General features: G+C 43.3%; 1 protein-coding gene across 3 annotated transcripts in view; it reads right to left on the reverse strand.

The window, feature by feature from the left end:
• ETV1 (ETS variant transcription factor 1) overlaps nt 1-19,659 on the reverse strand; it is a 129,965-nt gene extending 110,306 nt beyond the window's left edge. The window contains exons 1-5 of one of the 3 annotated variants that reach the window (XM_078663760.1): nt 19,496-19,632; nt 19,028-19,166; nt 17,653-17,740; nt 16,901-16,948; nt 2,665-2,718 (exon numbers count right to left, since the gene is read on the reverse strand). In XM_078663760.1, coding sequence (XP_078519886.1) covers nt 2,665-2,718; nt 16,901-16,948; nt 17,653-17,740; nt 19,028-19,072 — 235 coding nt within the window. In that variant the 5' untranslated portion in view covers nt 19,073-19,166; nt 19,496-19,632. Of the gene's footprint in view, nt 1-2,664; nt 2,719-16,384; nt 16,504-16,900; nt 16,949-17,652; nt 17,741-19,027 lie in introns of those variants that run through there. The other 2 variants (XM_078663759.1, XM_078663761.1) reach the window with 2 other exon arrangements.
• Nucleotides 19,660-23,805: the final 4,146 nt, after the last annotated feature.

Genomic DNA, 23,805 nt, shown 5'->3' on the forward strand with positions numbered 1-23,805 from the left:
AGCAGTAGCGGACCCCCCCTCCCCTAGCGCCTTGAGACCCTCTGGGTGAGTAGTGCGCTATATAAATGCTTTGATTGATTGATTGATTGAGCGGGAATCGCTTCAGCAATCTCCTGCGGCAAGCTCCAAAAAAAGTCTGGACCCTTTTAGAGACAGAAAGTCACACTTTGTTTTTTGTTAACAAAAATGGCACTGCTTCTATTGGCCCTACTATTAGACTAACCATGAAAATAAGAAATACAAACAAGAAAGGCACTGGAACATGCATATCACATAGCAAAGAGCAGAGATAAAAAAAAAACAAGAACCTAAAAGGCCCAACGTCAAGCCACTACATCACCCTTCCCCCAATGATGCACACAAGACATTCTACACAGTCTGAACTATGTGCGTTGTTTAAGAAATCAGTGCATCTCATTGTAGTTTAGTTTACTAACCTGGAAAATGGTGTTTAGAAACTGGATCATCACCAATACTAAGTGATAGTTAAAGAAAATATATGCTGACCACCACCACACCTGTACTTCCTATGGTCACATCAGCTGGAACTACAGGGCACAGTCGCTCTATACGACTACTGGCCAAGTTACCTTCTCGTGCAATGCAGAGCACACTACGCGTGTTATGCACACTCCCGAAATGTTATAAATTAATTAAATACGAGTGAGAAATATTTTCTCTGCTGATGCAAAGGCCTTTATGTCCCCGAAAGGCAAAGACTGGAAATTACCCATGAAAGTGGCTTACACTCCTACCGGTCGAGCCCCGGCTGTATTACAAGACCAACAGGTTTTGGGAACATTGCAATGATGTTTTCACATCACCTACATTATGCATGATTTGCTAAACTCCAAACTATTGCAGAAATGTGTCCGGCGCCAAAGGCTGGAAAAACATCCTTTAGGCAAGGCCAGGTATTAAAAATACATACATAAAAATAGGCTTGAAATATTTCATAATGTCTTAACCCATAGAAGTTTGACTATGAATTTAGGCTTACAGACTAGATGAAATCAGATAGCGCATAGGCGATCACTTCCTAACAGGATCAGACATCCTGGTTTACCAGAGCAGTCCCAATATTCAACGTCGGCCCCAGAAAATGATTGCAAATGTAGAAAATTTAACATTATTCAAAGAGATTTAACTAGGTACCGAGGGAGGGAGGTGTTCTTGGGTATCTGCAGAATTAGTTAACAGCCTATACCTGAAGGCCAAGTAACACACATGAAACTCTGTAAAAGTTGCATTTGATTTTCCCTTATTGCCCCTCTCCTGTGTATTCTAAGCGGGTGAATGCCCTCAATGAAGTCACCCTGTGACCCCCCAAGATGTCTGCAAATTTGTAGTCCCACTTCTATGTTGGTGCAATGTCCCCTTTCTGGCTTCCAAATCCTGGCCAGCCTAGTTCTTCCAGTTAATACATGATGAGCAAACAGAGAATTTTGAAAAAACATGCATAAATGTGGCCGATTTCTATTTATACAGCGTTGGCTTGTGTATTGAGCAAATTCATAACTTCAGCAAGCGCACACAAGACTGAACCTCGAGGAACTTGTTTTGGGCGACGGTTTCTTCTTCCATTTTCTCTCAACTTTACTTTTTATGCACCTGAGCTTAATTGACCACTTGCTGTCTTGGGCAACTTCAGCCATTTCCAGAACTAATATTTGTATGCCTTTCGCTGGATACTGTGGGGGGTGGGGGCCATCTCTGAGAGGACCCTCACAGTAAAAAAAAAAAAAGAAGTAGTCTTGGGCAGTGCGTTCTAAAAAAAGAATTGCTTGGGTCGCCTACCGATGGCTGAGAAAATCAATCTCGTACAGAGTTTATTGCACGGTAATGTCCTCTCACCTCTCCGAGAGGCATACATTATCTCTTGAATAAGATACGATAACAACGCTGACGGGTCGAATGTTTTTCGTCATTGTGCTGAGAGCTGCCGGCTCCCTGAAAATGTAATGTTCTCTAGGGGTGGCCGTACTTATTGAAAAAGATCGACTCTTCTGCTGGGAAGCTGCCAGTTCAAAAACATCAGGCCCATGGCTCTGTGGCTCTGAGAGATTAGGCGACAGCCCCATCCCTGCCAGCAGAGACAGCAACGCCAAGGCAGTCATAGGCATTTCACGCTAGTGACCTCAGCTTGCTGAACTCAGTTGGTCATGACACGACGGGGTCGAAGGAGCATCGAATCAACAACAAGCGCGGCACTCTCTCACAGGACGCCAGACGAAGAGATAACTTCCGGGTCATCTTTCTTTATGACGTCTCTGTAACGTGGAGGGCGACACTTGATATCGGCTGCATCCTCTGCCTTTGAATACCCCTCTGCAAGAGAGCAGGCCACGGGGAGGGGGGGTTCTATTCAAAATCACTCGCTTCCCCTGACGTTGCATCAAATAACAATGAGCAGAGGAAATGGGACCCCATGGGACGAGGTCACACCTCCAGAGGAGCCAGTCTGTTGTCTCTGTGGTCCCACTCACACCCACCTAACACAAAACGCATCTATTCATGCGCATTTCGTTGTGTCACATCAGCAAACGAATATCTCACGTCCTTGAGAAATAAAAATGCACAGCGAACACAATGGAGGCCCGAGTTCAAGTCTAAATAAAACATTTCACAAAGGCACACACGAGAGATGAGTCATGGGGTACTTACAATTTTCAGCCTGATAGTCTGGCACAAACTGCTCGTCATTGTCAGGTACCTGAGCTGAAGAGAGAGAGACAGAAAAAATACGTTTTGAGAGAAGCAGCTACAGCAGGCCTTACCCACAGCACCAAAGCTGGACTGTGATAGGGTTGACACTTATTTTAACACACTTTTGAAATCGATTGCTGACAAACATAATATCCTGCTTTTAATTAGTGCTTCATACTACGCATTTGACATTTCTTTAGTTTTGTACATAACACATATTACTGGCACCCGATAGTACTTCATTTACCCAACTCGGAAGGATGAAAGGCTAAGTTGGCACTGGCGAGATTCAATTGCATCACCTGCAGACCAGTGCTTGTTGCAGTGGCCACCTTTCATCCAACTGAGCCACCTGCCAGGTAGGGGCAGCTGTTTTTTTTCTTGTGTAGGCTCTAGCACGGGCCAAGCACTGCTAATTCACTTGCATAATTCATCTTATGTCCTGCGGACCTGCCCTTGTGCAACAACTTCAGCGTGGTCTCCCGAGTGACAGCAGACATTCCTAAGCAATACCCCGACATGGTATGGAGATGAGGTTGTAATTATACATGTGTCATTGTACATTGAACTATGCTTCCTGTTATAAGCAGATACATTTATATAAGGGAAAAAAACAGATTACACCACAAGGTATATATGTATATCAGACCATTTCCAAATTGCTGTTTCTATGTACATATATGTGCATTTAGAGAGGGGTTTATTCCTGCTACTAAAACTTTAACTTATACGGACATGACACTGTAAATAGTTATTTTTAAGGAAATATAAACTTCACCACAATATAAATGTGTACAATGTAAATGTTACTGCTCCTATGTACATACTAGTATTTATTTAGGAGTTTACTCCAGTGACTAATACTTTAACAAGTGTCATGTCTATCTATGTATATTTACATGAATTTCAGTCTTGTTAAAATAAATATACATATATTTATACTCCCTTTAAACGTTTCCATACCATCTCCCTGACTCATCCAAACTTTTCTGACCATGAACTCCCAAACACCTTCTCAAACATCCCTTAATTGTTTTTAGCCATGTCACCCAACTGACAAGCACATACAACCACTACTTACAAAACAACTTACTACTTCCCCTTTGAACTCCATTTCCATAATTCTAACACTACTCTAAACTCTACTAAACACAGAAGAAATCAAGAGCACAAACCTAACACAACTAAAGTACGAGGGGGAAAAAGCAATTATTGCTAATTTTGGGTTCCGGAGTAGCGTGCTTCTCTCTGCAGAGCACTTCACCACCTTGTCAGTGGCAGTAGGTGCTATATAAACCAGTGGTGGCAATTACTGCTGCTAAATGCTACGTCTTTACTGTGCTATTTTCTGTCAGACTTTAGCTGTTAATCATTACTACAAATGACACCAATGTGTGACAGAAATAGTTAAATGTGTCGGGAGGCTAAAAAGTGCCTGTTAACCCTATTACTGGACATTTCTATCACTCGCTATGAAAAATTAAACAAAAGGGCTTTGTGTTTTTAGCACCTGCCTTCAAAAAGAACAAGAGCACCTCAAAAAACGCAAAAGTTCTCTGTGTCCTCAAATACTATAGAATCTATGGCATATATTTGCCACAATAGTGCCACTAAATCAATGAGTCCAGCAGCCCAAGTAGATATACAGTCTAGGACCTCAGCATGGGCAGATGTTCGGGGCTTGGGCGTACAGCAGCTGAACTTGCTGCCAAGAACAAGAAATGCACTTTATGCCGACCGGGAACTGGTTTTCCCATTGCTGGCCCACATGCACAGCTTGCACCAAGTGAGAATGCCACAAGGTCCCAGATACTGGGCAGAGAGCTGGTGAAGTCTCTCTGCACTCCTTTCTGTTGGGGACCTGGGCAAATCTTTGCCCTAGCAGGCAAAACAATGAAATGTGTATGATCTACATATATTAATGAGCAAGGACAGACACGTCACACTTTAGAAGTATTGTGAACCACTGTTTCAGACAGCAAGAAGATCATCACTTTTGTTTAGTCCCTGTTTACTATTCAGGATGTTGCATTGAGGGACTTTCACTCTTGACAATTCTCAACTACGGATGCGCCTGTGAATGTTCAGTCCCGCATTCCTTACAATTCTCCTGGCTTCCCAATCATAGTTACATTTTAATGACCTCCACACCTGACAGTTACCTACTGCACGTCTACCTACAGTGTGCCTGCCTACGTCAGAAGAAAACGTTTTGTAACATATGGGAAATATTCTATGCGTAGAAGAGGCATGAATGTATGTGAACACAAACATCTGAAATGCCACTATATTCAAAAGAGAAAAAATAAATCACATCATGCGACCCCATATAGAAAGGGAAGGGCCACACCGACAAGCAGTACACCCCACACTTAGAGGCATTATAATCAATATATAAATGATCTGCGATAATATGACGACTTCTAAGGCAGCTCTACAATGTTCAACATTCAAATTTTCAACCCAGTATTAGAACTAGAACATGTAATGGATTTAATGCTACACTTTTCGTCGCACTGAGTAGCTGGTGTCATGCCCCGCTTCTATGCAAGTATAATGTAATTTGCACATAATGCTCTCACCCTGACCTTCCATTAAGCTCCATTTCAGAAAGCGTAAGTCAGCAGAGTTCAGCCTACCATGCAAAAAGCGTCTGCCCTTCCCTAAGCAAACAATGATAGCTTGGATATCTATGCCCCGGATGCGTGAAAAAAGATCTGCACACTCGCTTGACAGCACTCACTCTAGTAAAAGCTTTCCTCACCCATCGAGGTCCCGAGTTACAGCTGCTCTAAATGTGCTCCTGATCACATTTTAATTAGAAGAAAATGAGTCGTGACATCACCACGCCATACAGAAGTATCCCAGGAAAAAACACAGCCTTCAAGCATTTAAGGTCACAGACTTTCATATTAATCTATTGCATGTCCCCCTGTGTTTCGTATTTGTTGGATTTGTGATTATTTCACACAGAAATGCTGGTCATACAGCACGCACCACAAGCAGGCAAGGTTTATTGTGAAGGGAATCACAATGACAAGGTATGCGGAAAATGGGGAGGCAAGTAGCGCTGCACAATAAAAACACAAGTATATCACAACTGATACAAATGAAGCCAGAATTTGTGTTGTCAGAGTTTGACCAATTGTTGTCATCAGAGTAGCCAACGGGGATCATCAGGTAGGAATGAATTATGGTGTGCAGCTATAAGAAGAGCCAGCGAGGAGATGACCTCAAGTCAAGTGAGAGGCCATTCAAAGAATGAGCGGAAGAGCATAATGGTCAGAAATCTGGAAGTGCAGAAGCATTTTTCAAGCAGGGATGTAGGTTTGGTGGGAGAGAAGGTGGTGAACTCTTATGGGAGAGGAGGGATCTGGTTTGAGCTAGGTGCGCAGGAACACCTAGACTGCGGACAGAGCTAATACAGGGATCAGGATTGAGGGCAGTGTCCTTTTGGATGCTGAGAACGAGTTGGTCTTGCGTACTGCAATGCCCTTCTGCATTATTCTATGGCAGAAGCTTCTGGCACAACTCTCAGAATGGTTAGAGTGGAAAGCAACTTTTACATTTGGCGATCAAAGCACATTGGCTAGATAACTATTTTAATGAATCCAAGAGACAGGTGAAAGAACTGTACTTCAACTGTAGGCCGTTAAAACCACAGCACAATATGCTTGTCCCCCTGCGCTTAAACAATCTGGCAGGGTACACAAACAGTTACAAACGTTATTGAATAAAGTTTATTGCATGCCGAGAGAGAGGTGGTGAGAGTGAGAAGAGAACTAGGCAGAGGAAATACAAAGAGCAAGAGTGTGAGTGTAATAAGCTTCACAAATGTGTTTCAGAAATAAAAGCAAAATGTGCAGGTCAAATATGCTGGAATGCCGGACGTCAAAAAAATAAAAAATAAAAAAAAAGACCCATGGGATATTATCAACATGAACAGTTGGTGCACAAGAATTACCTCTGCTGGCGTGACCGACAGCCAATATTTCAACTAAAAACGTATTGAGAAACAATATACATGAATGATATCCAGTGTACAGTGTTTTGACACGTTGCTGCACATTTATCGAGACACACCCCATAAAAAGGACAGCAATATTTGATTTAGTACAACACTCTTTTGAACTTGACAAGATGACCTGGATCCGTGGAAGTTTTTAACAATGACTAAATAGGTAAAAAAGAAAAAGTAAAATGAAGGCCGTGACAGATTGAGCTTTACACTCGAGAGAAGAGCTAACTGTATGCATCAGGTAAGCTGCAGAAATTGAACAAAACTATAGGTCTTTTCTTTGGTCAGTTAAAATCTTTAATCTCCATGGTAAGGAGGGTACAGAGTCAAGGTCATAGATATCAAAGGCAGGACTAAAAACTAAACCTACAATATTTTTTTTAATTTGATATCAATATATATAAATTTTACTTCGTAGCCTCAGCAGCAACTATGAAAATGCTCTCTACAAACAATATTTACAACTGGTCTTAACACTGGGGGAACGCCATCAATATGTACAATGAATTTTAAACTCAAACAAATGTTCAAATTATCAAAATATTGTTGTTAACCCTGCAAGTAACTTTCGGGTACAAGGAGCAGTGAAAAGGAGTTGACTTGCTATCATTCATACCCTTCTAATTTCTTTCCTCCATGCCACTGGCAGAATCTAATATTTAATGCCAGGATTTTTAGGCATATATTTTAGATATCAGCTGTAAATAATTAAATCCTCCACTACAGTAGAAACCATAAAAAGTACCGAAGACACATGAACTGAAAGAAATAGAAGAAATGAATTAGGAGTTTCTAAAATTATAATAGTGTCAATGAAAGGTTGCAAAGGCGAAAAATGTAAATGCTGTGTCATTAGTAACCTTTGTAAAATTCTGCATGCAGAAACGGATTGAATAAACGTCTTCAGGAACGCCCCCCCCCCCCACACACACACTGCTTTTTTTCACAGCAGTATTACCTAGAAGAGGGCAAATCTCGAAAGATTTTTTTTCGACACTATATCTACGTTCTTAATGCCTGCTCACCCACTATGTTTTTATATACTTTGCCAGTGTAGGGGTAATTGAATTAGAAAAAAAATCTAAATTTTGTGAAGTTCAGCTCTACACACCGTTATTAAAGTTATGGGTAGATGCAGATTTCAGACAATAACACAGGGAACAAGCAACACTGTTTCCGTTAAGTAAGGACTACTTGACTAATATTGTAATCTTTCTTCCCTCACTCTCAAATGCCAGATTTGGGCAGTAAAAATCTCAAGGAGAAACCAACATGAAAAGTAAGGTAAAAAATGTAAGTCCTCAGTGGCCCAGAGCATGTTCTTCAATTCAGTTCTTGATTTTTTTTCATGTAGATGAAACAATGGTTTCCTTACTGATGCCCCATCAATACCACTGCCGATTGTGCCGGGATGACAACTTGCTGCACTGTCACGTGAAAACTTAATGTGCCCAGTTTTTACCACTGACACCCAACACAAAAGTTTGCTTTCTCCAAGAGGGCCCTACATTGAACATCATGTCAAAGTGTCCTTGCTAACATTTTGAGTGGGCTTGATGTGAGTAAAACACAACATCTTGCGAGATGGACCAGAAAGTTGACTTCAAGCTACATACATCCGGGCTATCTACAAGTCGCAAGTCTGAATCTATAAAAAGTGAATGAGAAGTTTCTCTTCTCAACCTTGATGTACTGGGTAGCATGACATTAAGCACTGGTAGGGCCATTTATTTATAGTTCATAAAAGACAAAGCATGTAGCACAAAGCGCTATCAAAAGTTAAACTACTTACTGCAATTATACGATACAAATACAGATGTCCAGTTATACAAAAAAGTCATAAAAACTAAAAATCCAAAGGGTAAAGCGGTGCACAGATTAAGTTCTTAATTTGAGAAGTACATGGACCAACTAGATGGGCTTGGAGGGCTCAGTCAGAAGATAAATAACATGCTTCTCTTCCACCTGTGACACAAAATGCCAAGCTAGACCAACCAATGCAGACATGGAGGCTAGCTTTTCACAAAAGGCATACTCGTGTAAATATATACTAGGCACACATGTCACGTGACCTTGAATTTAGCAGTGCTGGATAGTAATACTGTATACTTGTGACATTAAATTCTGTAAAACTAACACACTGTGCAGGTTTGCCCACTTTATATAAAGCAGGCTGCAAAAAAAACTGACAAACTCAAAATACTTAACTAAGGGAAAACACAATGGAAACCAAGAGTCTGAAACGTTTTGAAGGGAATTTAGGGTAGATTTATGGGCAACAGCTCTCACTATCTATTCTGCAGCAAGAGACAAGCTGCCATCAAATGTCATGTCCTCTTACTTTCAGAGGCCTGCATCTGCACCATTGGCGATTCATGGCAGCTAGGGGTGTTCTCGCTTATCCCATCACTGTAGCAGGACCTACCTCCCAATGTGTACAGTGTGAAACGAGGCACTGCTTCTACATTCAAGTCGTTTTCCATCCAATAAGTTAGAAATCATCTCTATTCAGCAGTGTGTGCAAGTACTGTACTTCCCGATTTTAGTCATGTGAACAAAGGACACCTGATGAGAAAGGCTGGAGGCGGACATGCCTGTGGTGGAAGGAGGGCATTTTGCAGTGGCCAGCACCTCAGAAAGTGGAGACAAAGTGAACGGTGGTAGGAGTGCGATTTGGATTTGTAATTCAGACCATTTGCTCTGCTCCAGTCCTGCCGACCTGTGTGAGGCACAGGAGGGTTTGACATGCAGCAGACTTCACCACGCATTAGATGGCCTGGCATATGAGAATCACCCATCTTTACCAGAGTTTCAGAGGCTCTGGCCTGTCACTGAAGGCCATTCTTGCCCTAAAGGCACTCAACTACCTTCACCTGACTGCCCCAGACGCCAGGTCGTTCGCAGGCATTGGCCAGCCCTAAAACTGCCTTCCTTCCCTACACGCCTGAGCTTAAAGTGTCACCGACATTGCTCTCTGCTTGTAGACATTTCCGTGGCACTTTCCTGACTCAGCCTAAAACCCTAAACACGCTTTAAAATACCTACAGGAACTATCCTGACACGAACCTGACTCTGCCCCAGCCCTATTCAGTCATGGAGGTCGACACCCACTGGAAAATCTGCCGGTCTCCCTACAACCCATCCTGCCCCAGCAGAAGGGAAGGTCTGCCGCGACAGCAGAGCGTGTGTTCAAGCGCGCATGTGAGCACGCTGTTTCTCCCCTGTATTATTAGAGCGTGCGGGGGAGGGAGTAGCAGAGCAGCCGTGGTATCGACATGCCAGCTTCAGCCCACCCCAAGATGTTTCAATTCTCTTCAGTCAACAGGAAGCCGCAGCCAGGACATACAAAACAAAGCGGCCCAGCGTCTTCCACAAACGAGCAAGACTCACATCCCACCGCCCTGGAAACACAACAGAGGAGCACAGTGTGGCAGGTGGCCGGAGCGCCAGGCCCTCCCAGGATAAGGAAGGATACTCGGCTGAGGCGCAGAAAGATCCGGCGGGCAGGGGGTTAAAAATTTAATTAAAACCAGCTCCATCCACCGTAACAATGACCCGAAGCCAAACAAGGCAGAAGATGTATGAGTCATTCTTTCTGCCAGTGAACGAGACAGCTGATCTCCTAAGCAATTCCTCAAGACAGGCAAGTGAGAGCTGCGGCTGGGCCTCCATTCACAAAAAGAGGGTCCGGCGCGAGGCAGGAGGCCCGGCCCGGCCCGGCCCCTCCCCTCCCAGAGCGCGGCAGCAAAGTAAACTTGAACTCTCAGAAACATGAATGGCTGCGGTTCCGTCCAAGATGGAGGCCAGGGCCGCGCCGGAGCGTAAACAGAGTAAGCAATCGCTGACGAGAAGGCAGACGTAACCCCTTCGGGCCGATTACTGGCGCAAATGCCGAGGAAGCGTCCCCTGAAGCCTCCCTAATGCCTCAGAGGCCTTCAAATGCCACAAGTACTTTAAAATTACCACCGTGACAAACTTTTCTTTGCTCGCAGGACTAGTCTGTTTCGAACCCAATGACAATATTTATCCACCATCGTAGGTAGTCGGTATCAGATTCCTCAGAAATTCGCCTGGATGTCCCCTTAGGGGAAGGCTCGATAACAACCTCTAAGAATACAATATTTACTGCAGGCCCGGGAGGACATAAACTACTCTCTTGCTCCACTCTCTTTCACCAAGTATAATTGTGCCTAAGAATTTTATGCTTGTTGGCTTTCACAGAGAAAACGTGCACTTAGGCTAAACTGCGAGCACCGGTTAACTGCAAAAGAGCCGCAATTAACCTGAAAACCATCAAAAACTTAACAAGGAAAGCATGCGTGCACCCACGACTTGCATGGGAAGCCACACAAAAAACTGGACAGGGTCACTACTTTCAAACCACAAAAACGATAAGCACAATTGGACTGTCTTGATTTGGTACAAGCATTCATTAACATCCATAGCAGATAGCCATGTGATAAATCCAGAAGACAAACAAGAAAAGGCTGTTCGAACTGCACTATAAGTACCCTGTGACACCCACGTGAAATAAAGGCATTACCCCGTTCACAAGGATTTATTGATTATTAATAGGCCGTCATATTTTAAAGGTGTATTCTGTGGATATGATGTCCTGAAAGTCATTTTCTCATAAGCACACCTTAGTCTGATGCTGCTCAATAATGCGCAACATGACTCTGTTGTTCACAAACTACCATTTACATATAATCTTCATTCTAGAATACAACATCACAAAACTATAAATAAATGCAAATCTTCTGGAAAATATAAAGTTTTTACCTTCAGTGGGCTCTATTTCAGGTCTCATAACTTCTCCAGGCACAAAATAAAGGACAACAGAGAAGAAGAAATGACGACCTCCGATGGATGGGGCCACCGCTTATAAAGCTAATAATTTTCTATCTGAAGGAAATAGTTCTACCATACTCTCTGAAAGCCAGATGGCAATATGTTTTCCAATGTTTGCTCAAGACATTTACCTGCAGGTTGACGCTCTAGCCACCACAACAGCCACCAGTGTCTCAGTCAGCTGCAGTTCCAGCATGTGCACTGTCGCACTGCGACGGTGCTACTTTGCAAACCAATATTATGCTCAATGATAGCATAAAAATGCAGCAGTCCTAGAGGAATATGACGAGCAAGCCCTATGCACAAAGTGCCTGTTACAGGTACACTGTATTAAAAGATAGCCGAGTCCATTCTATTGTACTGGACCAAATGCAGTTCATTGGTAGCCAGAAGGCCAAAAACTATCAGTTATCTTTAAGAAGTTTGCTGGCGTTGTTAGAAAATAATGTTTCACTTATAATGCAGAAGCACAATATTAAATATTTTAAAACCTTCATAGTCCTTTAAGAACTTATTTCAGCCACCTGGAGATTTTAAAAGGATGGTCGGATCCTGAGATGTTCTAACCAGATGTGCAAAGACTTGAGAGCCCCGGCTGATTTTTCTCACCAATTTGAAGCATTTATTTTCAATGTATCTTTACATCTGACAGGTGTTAACCTAATCTTACTTTAATAAGACACTAACATTTAAAACATGTGATTGGATAGTCGAATGGCCATGACTGATGCTTTGCCCGCATACAAGCAGATATGCCAGTATCCTTGTTAGGGCATCTAGTCTTACCACTCAACTGATAGCAGAGGCCAAATATATCTCCTGGTGGACATCTATGCCAGGAGATCTCTGATAGTTCAACCCCCAGTTCTCAGCATCAACACAATGCACCTGAAAAAACTATAAAAATGTTCAATTCAGAGTTAACATTAATTTGCTCTTTCTTACATTAAAAGCGTAGTCAAACACTTCTTGCTGTAGAGAATTGGTAATCAGATGTGTTCTAAAAACCAACATTGTCCAAACATTTACAAAATAAAGTTTCCACTGCTAAAATTGTCTCACCAATCTCGAATATTTTTTTTTTAAATCACACCAGGGAACAACTGGGTGATAGGGTTCTAGAGCAACGGCTCATTATTGACCAGAGAATCCTCATCACGTTGTTCTGTCTGTTAGATAACTCAAAACATAAAATGAAAAATCTGGCAAATACTGATATTTCTGGAAAAAATACATACCAGCAGTAGAACAAAATGACAATGAATGGCCTCAATAGGCTACAGAAAACCCCTGTTTTAGAAATCATCTTGATGGTAAAACCATGGGTCTTTCGGAGCCTATCGGAGACAAGGTTTTTTAAGAACAACTCAATTTGCCTTAAGACTTTTGGAGACAAATTACAGAAGTCTAAAGGCGGATTGAGTCCATAAAACAAAATGGTCCTTACCCGAGAATTCCGAGAGAAGAACTGAAGTTTTGGCAAAAGCATTTTTTCTAACGTCACTACAAAAGGCAAATAAAAAAAGTTGTATTTACTACAGGATAACCAAATTAGTAAATGATATGGGATACTCCTCTGCTAAAGAATATATCGATCTCTTTACGCAAGTCATAAGCACTGAGGCCATTGTACACCCAACTAACTGATGTAGGCAGGTTTTTGTACTCTGGATACTACTGCGCTTACTGCAGCATACAATCATTAGAGATGGAATATATGCTTCTCGGTGGGACAAAAAAGGAGTTGGATTTATTTATTAAATAAATGAACAAGGTTCATTTTGTGGGAGTACTGCTGTTATAGCATAAACTTTTTGCATGTAAAAGAGGGAAGCTGAAGGTGATAACATTAAATTCAAAGTGCTATGTTTCACCATTTGAAAGTTGGTGTCGCTGTATTGCAAAATGGTCAAGTGGTCTATTAGATTAAATACTAATTTAAGAATTAAAAAGGCATTTTTGGATGAGTAACTAGTTCACACATTTATTCCAAATGTGTGTCCATGGGTATAGCAATATGACACCCTTGTGCATTTTCCTTACCGGTGAATCCTAAGACGGTATGTCAAACACATCGGAAATATTGAAAATCTACACTTCTGAACACCCAAACACTGTGCCATGACATCACATTATATAAAAAGAGCAGCAAAAAAGAGCATATTACAAAGGCAATTTACCGGCTTCCCCCAAAATAAAATAATTTATATTGACCTTACTTGTAGCTATGAAGCATTTTAGAATAACTCGAGAAAGATGCAGGAATGTGTGACCCCTGTTTGAATTTATTGTGAGGGCTTGAGCTATGCCGATTTGTCCGGCAGATCCACTGGTCCAAAAGTCACCCTAAAGGGATGAATACAGTCTAATATTCTCGCTTAAAAAGCTAAGAGACAAGTTTGGACACTTGCATATTCACTAATGAACATGGCAATATGAAAGAAGGTTAGGTAAATGAGCTGAACAAGAATTATGTTAAGCTCTTCAGAGTCTACATTATTTGTAGTGCAAATGTTACCAACCCAGTAGCAATACAAACACTGCACTACACAAGAGACTATTTTCCTAAATTGTCACTGCAATCGATAGCCTGCTTTTCACTAAACTTAACAATGATCAGCAGAGCTTTATATGGCTGTAGCTCCTGAATCCATTAAGTCTCTGCATAAGGCTTCAATTTCTTAGCTCAAATGCCAATTCCAACACTTCTGATTCACTCACTGGGTTGATAGAAATTCTTTAAAAAAAAAATGTTTAAGTAAAACACTTGCCCTAGAAGAAGCAAGTTGGGAATATGGCTCTAGTATTCTTGGCACCCAAATCTGCGGCATTCCTGCTGTCGGATCTTGTGCTACCCGCTTGACTCACATCTGTCACCAGAGGATTTTCTGAACCCTTTCCTCCTCAACGGAGTTCGGAAGTTGTGGAAGAAAACTGGTCGGCTGCCATCAGTCTCTTGAAAGGGTTCCGTATGCCTAAAAATTTAACAATCACTTTCCAGACTACAGAGCCTAACAGACCCAAATATGCAAACGTGACCTATCAGGCCAAATAGGCAGCATGGTGGGCTTCGGCAATTGAAAAGGACAAAAGACATATTCATTAATGAGTACGCAGTGGTAAATCCAAGCGTTCTATCTTGGCAGAAGCTTCTATGGACTCAGCGCGATGACATTTTACTTTAACAACGCATGCAGGGTTTAGCGCAGTATATACATAAAAGAGTATTTTAAATAGGACCGCATAAACAGATGGCTTTTGCTTGTTCAGCCAATACATATGGTAAACATGTAAATCCTAAATCCTCACATGCGGTGTTGTTCATATAACCCCTTAAGTTTACCTAGAACTCTGATGGCTGCTGTAAACTCTGTAACTTATGGCTACAAGTCATAAAAGTTTGTTCGACCCAATGCCTATTTTCCTAGTAATTGTTAGGCTACAAAATCAGTGGCTTTGAGACCCAGTGTCCAAAATTAGACTTACAAAAGGGTCTTGCAATGTTGTTTAGATAGGTGCACTCTTGAGTTTCTCTATGGAATGCTGGGTTAATCACTGAACAAACATTTACGAGCACACTTAGTTGAAATATATAAAGAAAATCTCAGCTCAGAGCATAGCGCTGTAAGTCAGGAGGTAAATTAAAACTGCAGCCGAATGCAAGTACCTCAGAATTAAATAAATTCTGGATTGAGCACACATGCAAAGGTAGGAGTGGGAAACCTGGAGAACATCCATATAGTTTCACCCAGTAAAGAATCTTACTTACCAAAATCATAATAAATCTAAAATAGATAGTGAATTTCAAAAGTATGAGATTTTGGGTTTGACTCCTATAGTCGCTATTCGTGACCTGATACGTAGTTTTATTTCAGTGTTGAAAGTTTTTGGGAGAGGCAACACAGACTTAAACACAGAAAAACAATGCAGAATAGTATTTGATAGCTACTAAAACTGTGTTAGTAATAGTTTCTAAAGAAACAAATAAATGTAAATTTTGCTTTTAAAAAGGGAAAAGTTTTAAAATGTCAACTACTCTGCTTTAAATGTTCCACAAAAAGGGAAAAGTTTTAAAATGTCAACTACTCTGCTTTAAATGTTCCACAAGAAGAGCCCTAGTTCTAAGAGACATTGTAAAAATCAGCCCAATAGCCTCCCAAAAATGTATCACCAGCTATGCCCGATTTCACCATCGCCCGGCCCCCAGAAATATTGACAAAAAGCAGAAACAGTATAGTGTGCTTAAGCATGCAGAAAATATCAACATATCGTGCCAGCAATTCAACGGAACAGGCAGAAAACAGACGTGTGCAAAACTTGGTAACATTCAAATGTGCAATAAGTATAGTTTGTGTATATATATATATATATATATATACACATACACACATGTAAACATACATACAAAGTTAGAGAAATAAATGGAAATATGGAACATCTAAAGTGTAAAAAAATAACTCCAGAGAGTCTTCTGAACCGCGAGTGGTACATGCCAGACTTGTGCTAGTACATGATAGACAATGTTGCTATCAATTAATAAGAAAAATGTATGCTTCTGTTTGACTTCTTCAATTTGCAGGCACACAACATACAAAGTAAAACTGGATGTATTGTTTCCTTGCTGTCTTTTCTTGTGATGGTACATTAGAAATATTGAACAAGATCACTGGCATAATCAAAAGTAAACTCCTTTACTCAGTCATCCCCAAAGGTTGCAGGGAAAACCACTGAAATACAGCTAGACAACCACCAAAGTAGAAATACACATGGTTATATTCCATTCACCCATACTGAAAATTGAATACAGACCTAAACTTCTATGCTGTGAACAAGCTGGGAAGAAAACACTGGCGCTTAAATCTTGAAGCATCCCGTCACGATGAATCCAGAGAAACAAATTGCTGCCATCAGAAAAGTACTCCAGCAGAACACCGAAGGAGCATGTGTGCTGCTCAAGAGGAAGCGCGCAAGACCAGCCCTGGCGCTCGCTGTCTCTCGAGGTCCAATCACACAAACCTGATCAATTGCAATTAAAACCCGAGCAGAGGCTCAGAACTCGAGAAGACTTCGTGCATTAGTTCTTGCCAAAAGCAGATGTGATTGTGAGCTGGAAGCAATTTCTCCTGGTAATTTGTGATGACACTGGATGGATCGGCCCCAGAGTCCCCAAAGACAAGCTCATCACAGGCTCTAATGTATGCATGACACGTGAGGTGGCTCTTTTAGAGCTCCATTAATTGGACTGAACATAAAGGCAGCAAGTTCAAGACTTCTCTCCCTACAGTGATTTTTTTTTGTACATGCAGTGTGTTTTTTTTTTCTTACCTTCTGCAAGCCACGTCTCTTGTAATTGGCTCAGATCCTGAAAGAGTTCTGAAAGGAGAGATTAATAATAATGATTATATGAGCACACACCACTCACATCCTACAAGAGCACACACAGCAAGGCGGCAGTGATATGCAGACAGAAGAACATACATCAACCAGTCTATATATACAAACATCACAACACACATCAGACAACCACAAATACGTGCAAGTGATTCTTTGCTACTTTAAAGTGACCTCTAAGGCAACACTGCATGTTAAATTGTCGACTAGTGATGTGGGTCATCAATTCGCGAGCTCTGGATTTCAAATACTTATTTACACATATGTAGCATCAAAGAACGTGTCATCTGAGGTCAAACCGTTCGTTATGGAACTTAAGCTAATATTTGACTCCCATTCATGTGTTTTCCTATTTTCAAAAGTTACAAAATGGGGTATACAAAAACCAGCAAACAGCACATTGTTTAAAAAACATGGCTCTTTGAAAGTCAACTTACATAAAAACTAGGCAGACTACAGACAGGGAAGAGTTTATAGAGAGGCTCTTCAAACGAAACCACATTGAAAACTGTTTATGAATGATTCTGCAGTGGGAGTGGCAGGCAACACAGTAACACTAACACTGCCACTGCTGACAGGATGAACAGGGGATCTTCCGAGCGTTATATAATGACCCCGTAACCTTGTAGAGAAAGGTGGTGGACTTTAAGGAGCCCTCCCCCCACCACACACACACAAACACTCACCTTCCGAGTCGTGGGCCAGGTCTCGGTTAATGAACTTTCTTTTTCTGGCGTTATGTGCTCTCTCGTCACAATTTCTCCCACGCGGAGTCTAAAATAAGAAAGATAAGTTACTTATCAAAAACAGCATCTTTTCGCATCAGCGCGCAGCATTAAAAGCCAGTGGAGGGCTAATCCCCGCTTCCTGCAGCTGCACGCACAGTGCACACGTCTGCTTGTCACTTATTGACTGCTAAGGGAATTGTGACCGAGCCTAAATTACAACGTTGTTACATTATTTAGAGTTGTACAACTGTTGTGCGGCATTCACGCTACGTCAAAGAATAAGTGTATCTTCCCCCATAGGTTAGGCTAATATACATACTGTACAGTAAGTAAGAGACAGATTTCCCCAAACTTGACACACGCATGTCTTTAAACCCACGCAGTCCCAACACTTCAATGTTTCTGTACGCGGGGCCTGGTATTAAAAGACTGATTCATCCGACCTTTCCACTAATGTACAGGAACTAGGGGAATACAATGGGGTCGTGTTTTAAATAGGCACTACTGAGTACCTGCATCTCTTTAATTCAAAAGATAGGGTGTATGCACTTCTCAGCACTGGTGCAATACATTTAATGCAAGAGTACCAGCACTTCTCAGTAGCTAACAGGTACTCGAAATGTGAGCACCTGCACTTTTCTATGTCCATTTAAAGCTCTGAGACTCGTGCACGTAAACTGCCATATATCCGCAAACAATGCCTTGCATGTTAATTGGCCTATCAGAACCCATGGTCTTTTAAACCACACCTTAATACAATAACTTTGCTGATGTAAACAAAAATCTGGGCCGCGCAAGCCTCGCTTCAGTTAAAACACGCACAAAGTTATCATACTCTGTGAATGGAAGTGCGCTCAAAATACATGTTTTTCTATCACAGTGCGCTCAAAATACATGTTTTTTTTCTATCACTGCACACACACCTAAAGATGCCCCACCAACAGAAGTAAGAATATCGGGTGCGAAACCCCTGCACTTTCTGTCCCCGGTGCTTGAAGGGGGTGTTGGTGGAAAAACATGTGGAGTGTGATTCGAAACTTTGAGCAGCATTCGCAGTCAGATCTGTCGGTGCGTGTCTCTCTCTCTGGGCTAACGATGACACGAACCCGGGGGACATTACTGTGATTAGAGCCCGCCAAGGAGCCGCGCTCTGCTCGGAGCATCACTTTCAAGGGTAAATCCACAGACCCGGGGTCTGCAGCGCTGCTTCTCGAGCCTCAGGACGTGCCCGTAAGCCCCCTGTCACCCCAACTCAACGTAGCTGCCCTCCTGACCCGGCCCGCGAGCCCCCCTGAGATCAACAGTTCAAGTTTACAAACACGGCCACACTCACGCTGGTCACTGTGTAAGGCACTTGCTGGTCATAAAAGCCATCCATCCTGCGGGTCCCTAGGCGAGTCTCGGCGCTCGTGTGGGCGTCCTCCTGTGCATTTATCTAGCGATTTCCTGTGGATCCGGGCTCCGCTAACGACCTAGAGGCAACAAGATGGCTTTAGAGGGGAAAAAAAGCATGAATGAACCGCTGGGGATTTGCATGGGTAATCCACCTCCTACAGACCCATTGAGAGCGCGCACGCCCCCGCCCCCTCGGAGCGGGGATCTGGAGGCGGGGGGAGGGCTGGCCAGGGGGGTCGGGAGCAGGTTGCAGGGTGTGGTGAGGGCAGACCCCGCACCTGTGCCTTCCCTGCTCGGGTGGTTAAACGAGCGCACTAGTAGCAATGGCGCTCAGCGTGCTGTGGCTAACCGGAGTCCGTGGTGCGCACTCCGGGGATGGGGGAGTGAGGGGTCCCGGTAGACGCACCTCCGTGGGCCCTTGGATCGCTGTGCTGCTAAAGGTCCCAGTTCCGACGCATGGAGCGTTTCTTCCGGGATTTGGTACCGGTCTCGTCCCCCCTCAGAAGCAGGGAGAGAGCCAGTGACAAGAGCAGCTTTTCCTCGGCTTCTCCTCCAGGGGCCTCCAATCCCAGCTGATGGCGCCCGCCCGCCCCCCGCCCGTGCCGGCTCTTTCACGGGATCAGATTTCCGAGCTGTCACTCAGGCTTCGCTCTCGCTGCGATAAGAGAAACAATGGCTCGCCGGGCCCGGCCTCCCCCCGCTCCCCCGGGGGTGCGTGTCCCTCCCTGTGCACCCAGTGCCAGACCCAAGGGGCAGATCCCGGGGCCCTGAACTTTCCTAAACCACTCAGAGTCCCACTATAAATAGATCATGGCCCCTTAGTCTGTGACGTTACTTTCCCGGTGTTCGGGTCGTGAAATGTGGGTTTTATCATTAATACCCCCCTTCTATTAAAATACCTGTCCCACACTCCAGGCACTTATTTCTCATCACTGGGGCACACGAATATCTCTAAAACATGAAGCCACTCACCACGTGAGTCCTAGGTACCTTGCAGAGATGCCATGTTCGAAAAACTTTGAAATTCTTAGGTTGCAAAAGCAATCTAGCGCTGATCCCCCTCGGAGCACCCGAGGCGCAAGGGGACATGGTTACTTGGTGAACTCTTACTGTTTATGCGCATTGTGTGTGAATCCACCTTTTTTACATTTTACTATGACAAGGATTTTGGAGCGGAATCATGGTTTAGAAAAATCTACACCAGGAGTCTCCAACCTTTTCTATAACAAGAGCTTCTTATGTTTCAATGAAAATCAACCAGAGATGTAAAAGTGAACACCCCATCTAAAAGTGTCAGCAGTGATCACACCAGTGCATTAGGCAGGCTTTCCAGCAAAAATGCCAAAAAGGCTTTGACAGTTTGAACAGAAGTATAGCATGGGTAGTACATACAACCCATAGCTGCAACCCCCCTAGCACCAAGGTATAAATATGATTATACATCTCCCCAACTCGAATAATACCTTAAAACACATTTTGAAAATGCAACTGTTTTTCTAGTTTATAAGTTGTGAAAATACACGCATTTGCATCTTGAATACATGCTTTTTAATTTTGGTATACATATAATAAATAATTCAACCAAGCAAAAGCTTCAATAACCGACGGCTGAGCTGCAAACAGGCAGCTGGAGAACTACTTGGTAGCTCACGACTTACTCCTTGTTGAAGACAGCTGATCTACACAAACGTATGGCAAATGCTTAGTCGGCTAATTCTGAAAAGCTTCATGTGATGCGTTTAGAAGCAAGAGAAAAAGGCACTATTTAAAGTGAGCCTTGAGCGACGCATTATGGCGCATAAATGTACAGATGTGCACATTCTGATCTTGCACATACTTGTCCCGTGGATGCTCGGCGGTGCAAATGTGCCCGTGTTGTACTTTACTCGGCATTGTTGTGCACGTGTTCACCAGCGTATTTTCCTCGGGACGGTTTGCGTGCTCTGCACAGGTTGTAAGTGGACTTATCCGCTCACTTTGCCCAGTGCAGCACGTGTGCTCACTTTTACGCACGTGCTCAGCGCTGGAAAGGTAAATACAGAAGCATCGTTATCACAAAGTACCAGTTTAATACTGAAAAGTGCTGAACTTCCCCAGTCAAAGACTCGAACCCTTGCTGAGAACTGGTGACACGCCCCCTTAAATGCCAAAAGTGTGTGTACTCAGAACTTTTTTCCATTTAAAGCGCTGCATGTGCTCGCCCAGTTACCTTTGGCGAATGCGCGTACCACTGTAGTTTACTCAGCAGATGCCCACGTGGACATTGGCCACACACTGGGCTGTGGGCTGTAGAAAGTGGTGTGCAATAGATTTCGGTTTCTATAGCGCTTACCCACTCATCAAGACTCCAAGCGCTTGCAATGCTCTATTTCTAGCACTGTGTCTGACTACTAGGTGCACCTGCAACACACAAAAGCAGAATACATTGCCTCGGTTAGTGCCTCCTATAAAACACTAGGGGTGCTTTTGTCAACCCGCTTTGTCAAAGCATGAACCGAAAATAAGTAGGAAAGTGAAGGATCTGTGAAACTCCTATGACTGGCTGTTTTCGCGCGACGCCTCTTTATTCCGGCTCAATGTATGAAGTATCAGGCTGCTGCTTTCACGTGTAATCTGAGCAACAGTTTGCAGGCACAGGGGAGAGAGAGCGCTGAGCCCTGGATTGGTTTCCCGGGCAACCAGTGGCTTGGGCGGGGTTTGGATGCTGTCCAGTCAGGCTCTGAGCTGGCAGCCAATGGTCGCTTGTGTTGTTCTTAATCGGATGGCTGTGTTTATTCATAGATTCAGAGCTTGCCTCGGGGCCCCGGGAAGCAATAGAGCTTCATTCACAAAAAATCCGCGCAGGGTCACATGGGATGAGCAGGGAGAGCAAGGAAGCAGGCCAAAGTTGCATTACAGAAGTGGGGGTTGGGAGGTGGGGAACCCAGCCAAGGGAAAGAGGAAGGGATGGAAAGGCTTCCACTGGGCAAAAGTGATGTAAATCTCAGAGGCTGAAATGTTGCAAGCACACTTGCGCATTAGCGTTCTTAGTTTGTGCACTCTTATCGGAACGATTAGTAAACTGTCGTTGAACTTCACGATATTCAGACTTGGAGCGCATTTGCTTGCATGACTATCTGCCTTTAATCACTTAACCTGCTATTGACCTCAACTTGTTTTGTATTCACTTTACTCCTTTTTTTTGTTACTCCGTGTTATCAGGAAGATAGTACAGTTTCTCCCATTTAATTTTGATGAAGACTGTGGTTTTGGCCCTTGTAGTGTTCAGAATGGACTATTGCAATGTACTTTATCAAAAGTTGTCTAAAGTTGCCTTGAAGATTCTCCATGACTCAGCAGCTCCGCTGCTGATGTATATTTCGAGATTTCAGTCTGCTGTTGAGGCCCTACTGAGTCTACGCTGGCTCCCTATCCAAAAGTGGATAGTGTTCAAGGCTTTCTGCATTACATACAAAGCGCTTCAGGGATCAGGCCCAGCCTACCTGAGAGAGAAACCCAGAATGTATGTCCCAGAGAGGACACTTTGTTCCAGTCCAGCCAGCAATCTGGAGGGACCATATTTCAAACTCTTCTTGCGGTGGTAGGAGTGTTGCATGTCGATTTAGATTCCAAATTAATTTCCTGATTCATGCCCTTATATTGGTACAATTCACATTTCCCTTACATAGGCATATAAAACCAGTACTTATTTAAGCATAGCCCATGCTACCCAAATACAGGCATGGCTACTTCCATCCGTTCATCTACGTCACAGCGATTTCTTGGAAAACCAGACTCTTAAGCAGAAGGGACTTCCCCCTAGCCTGCCACTGGCGTAACGAAAAGTGAGGGGGCCTCCCTGCACGGTACTTAGGGGGGCCTCCTCCGGGTTCAATCAGGAGCTCTCCCGGCCAGAGTTCAGTGCCGAGGGGGCCTCTTGGAGCTAGGGGCCCCCCGCACCGCGTGGGCTGCGGGGGCCTGTGTTACGCCCCTGTAACCTGGATATTGATTTCTCTACGAAACTCATTATTATGCATGAACAACTATTCCTTAGGGGTTCATCCATGACGCTCATATGCCCGACTTTTACGTCAATACTGGCATTCCTGAACATCTTCAAGATATAAATATACCTTCACATGCTATAGCAAAGCACGGTGTGGTTCGGTGCAGTTCGACTACCTACTTGCATGACGCAGCTCGCTACAGCAAGTGCTGAAGGAAGGCAACTCTCCAGCTGACGCACTGACCAGAAGCTGTCATCCTCCTGCCGAGAATCCAGCTCCAGTGCTTCCAACTCCCCTTGCGGGGTGTTGGGAAATCAAGTCCCGAGACAGACATACCAACCTCTCTCATTCTAAGGTATGGAGCTGATTAGAACCTAGAGAAACCTTTGGCAATTCTTGGCAAAACTAAACCTATGCTAAAAGACAAACACCTACTTCTTCCCTCGTACTAGACCAAGGTTAGGTACACCGGGGTAGGCGTATTTTGGAAGCACAAGTTGAGTATTTTAGTCTGTGTTATTTATGTATGTATTTTTGCATGTCGTCGCAACAGACAATGCTAATACAGTATTATTTTATATTACTGTTCTCGCTGTACGCATTATACTTTGCATTCTGTATAACGATTGTAGCAGTTCACCACTCTTGCATGAGAAAGAAGACTGTTCAATAAACCCCTTTTTATTAAAACGCTCGTCTCTGTATTTCTATGCAACTCTGTAGAAACAAA

Source organism: Lissotriton helveticus, chromosome 10, assembly GCF_964261635.1.
Source record: "Lissotriton helveticus chromosome 10, aLisHel1.1, whole genome shotgun sequence".
Lineage (NCBI taxonomy): Eukaryota > Metazoa > Chordata > Amphibia > Caudata > Salamandridae > Lissotriton > Lissotriton helveticus.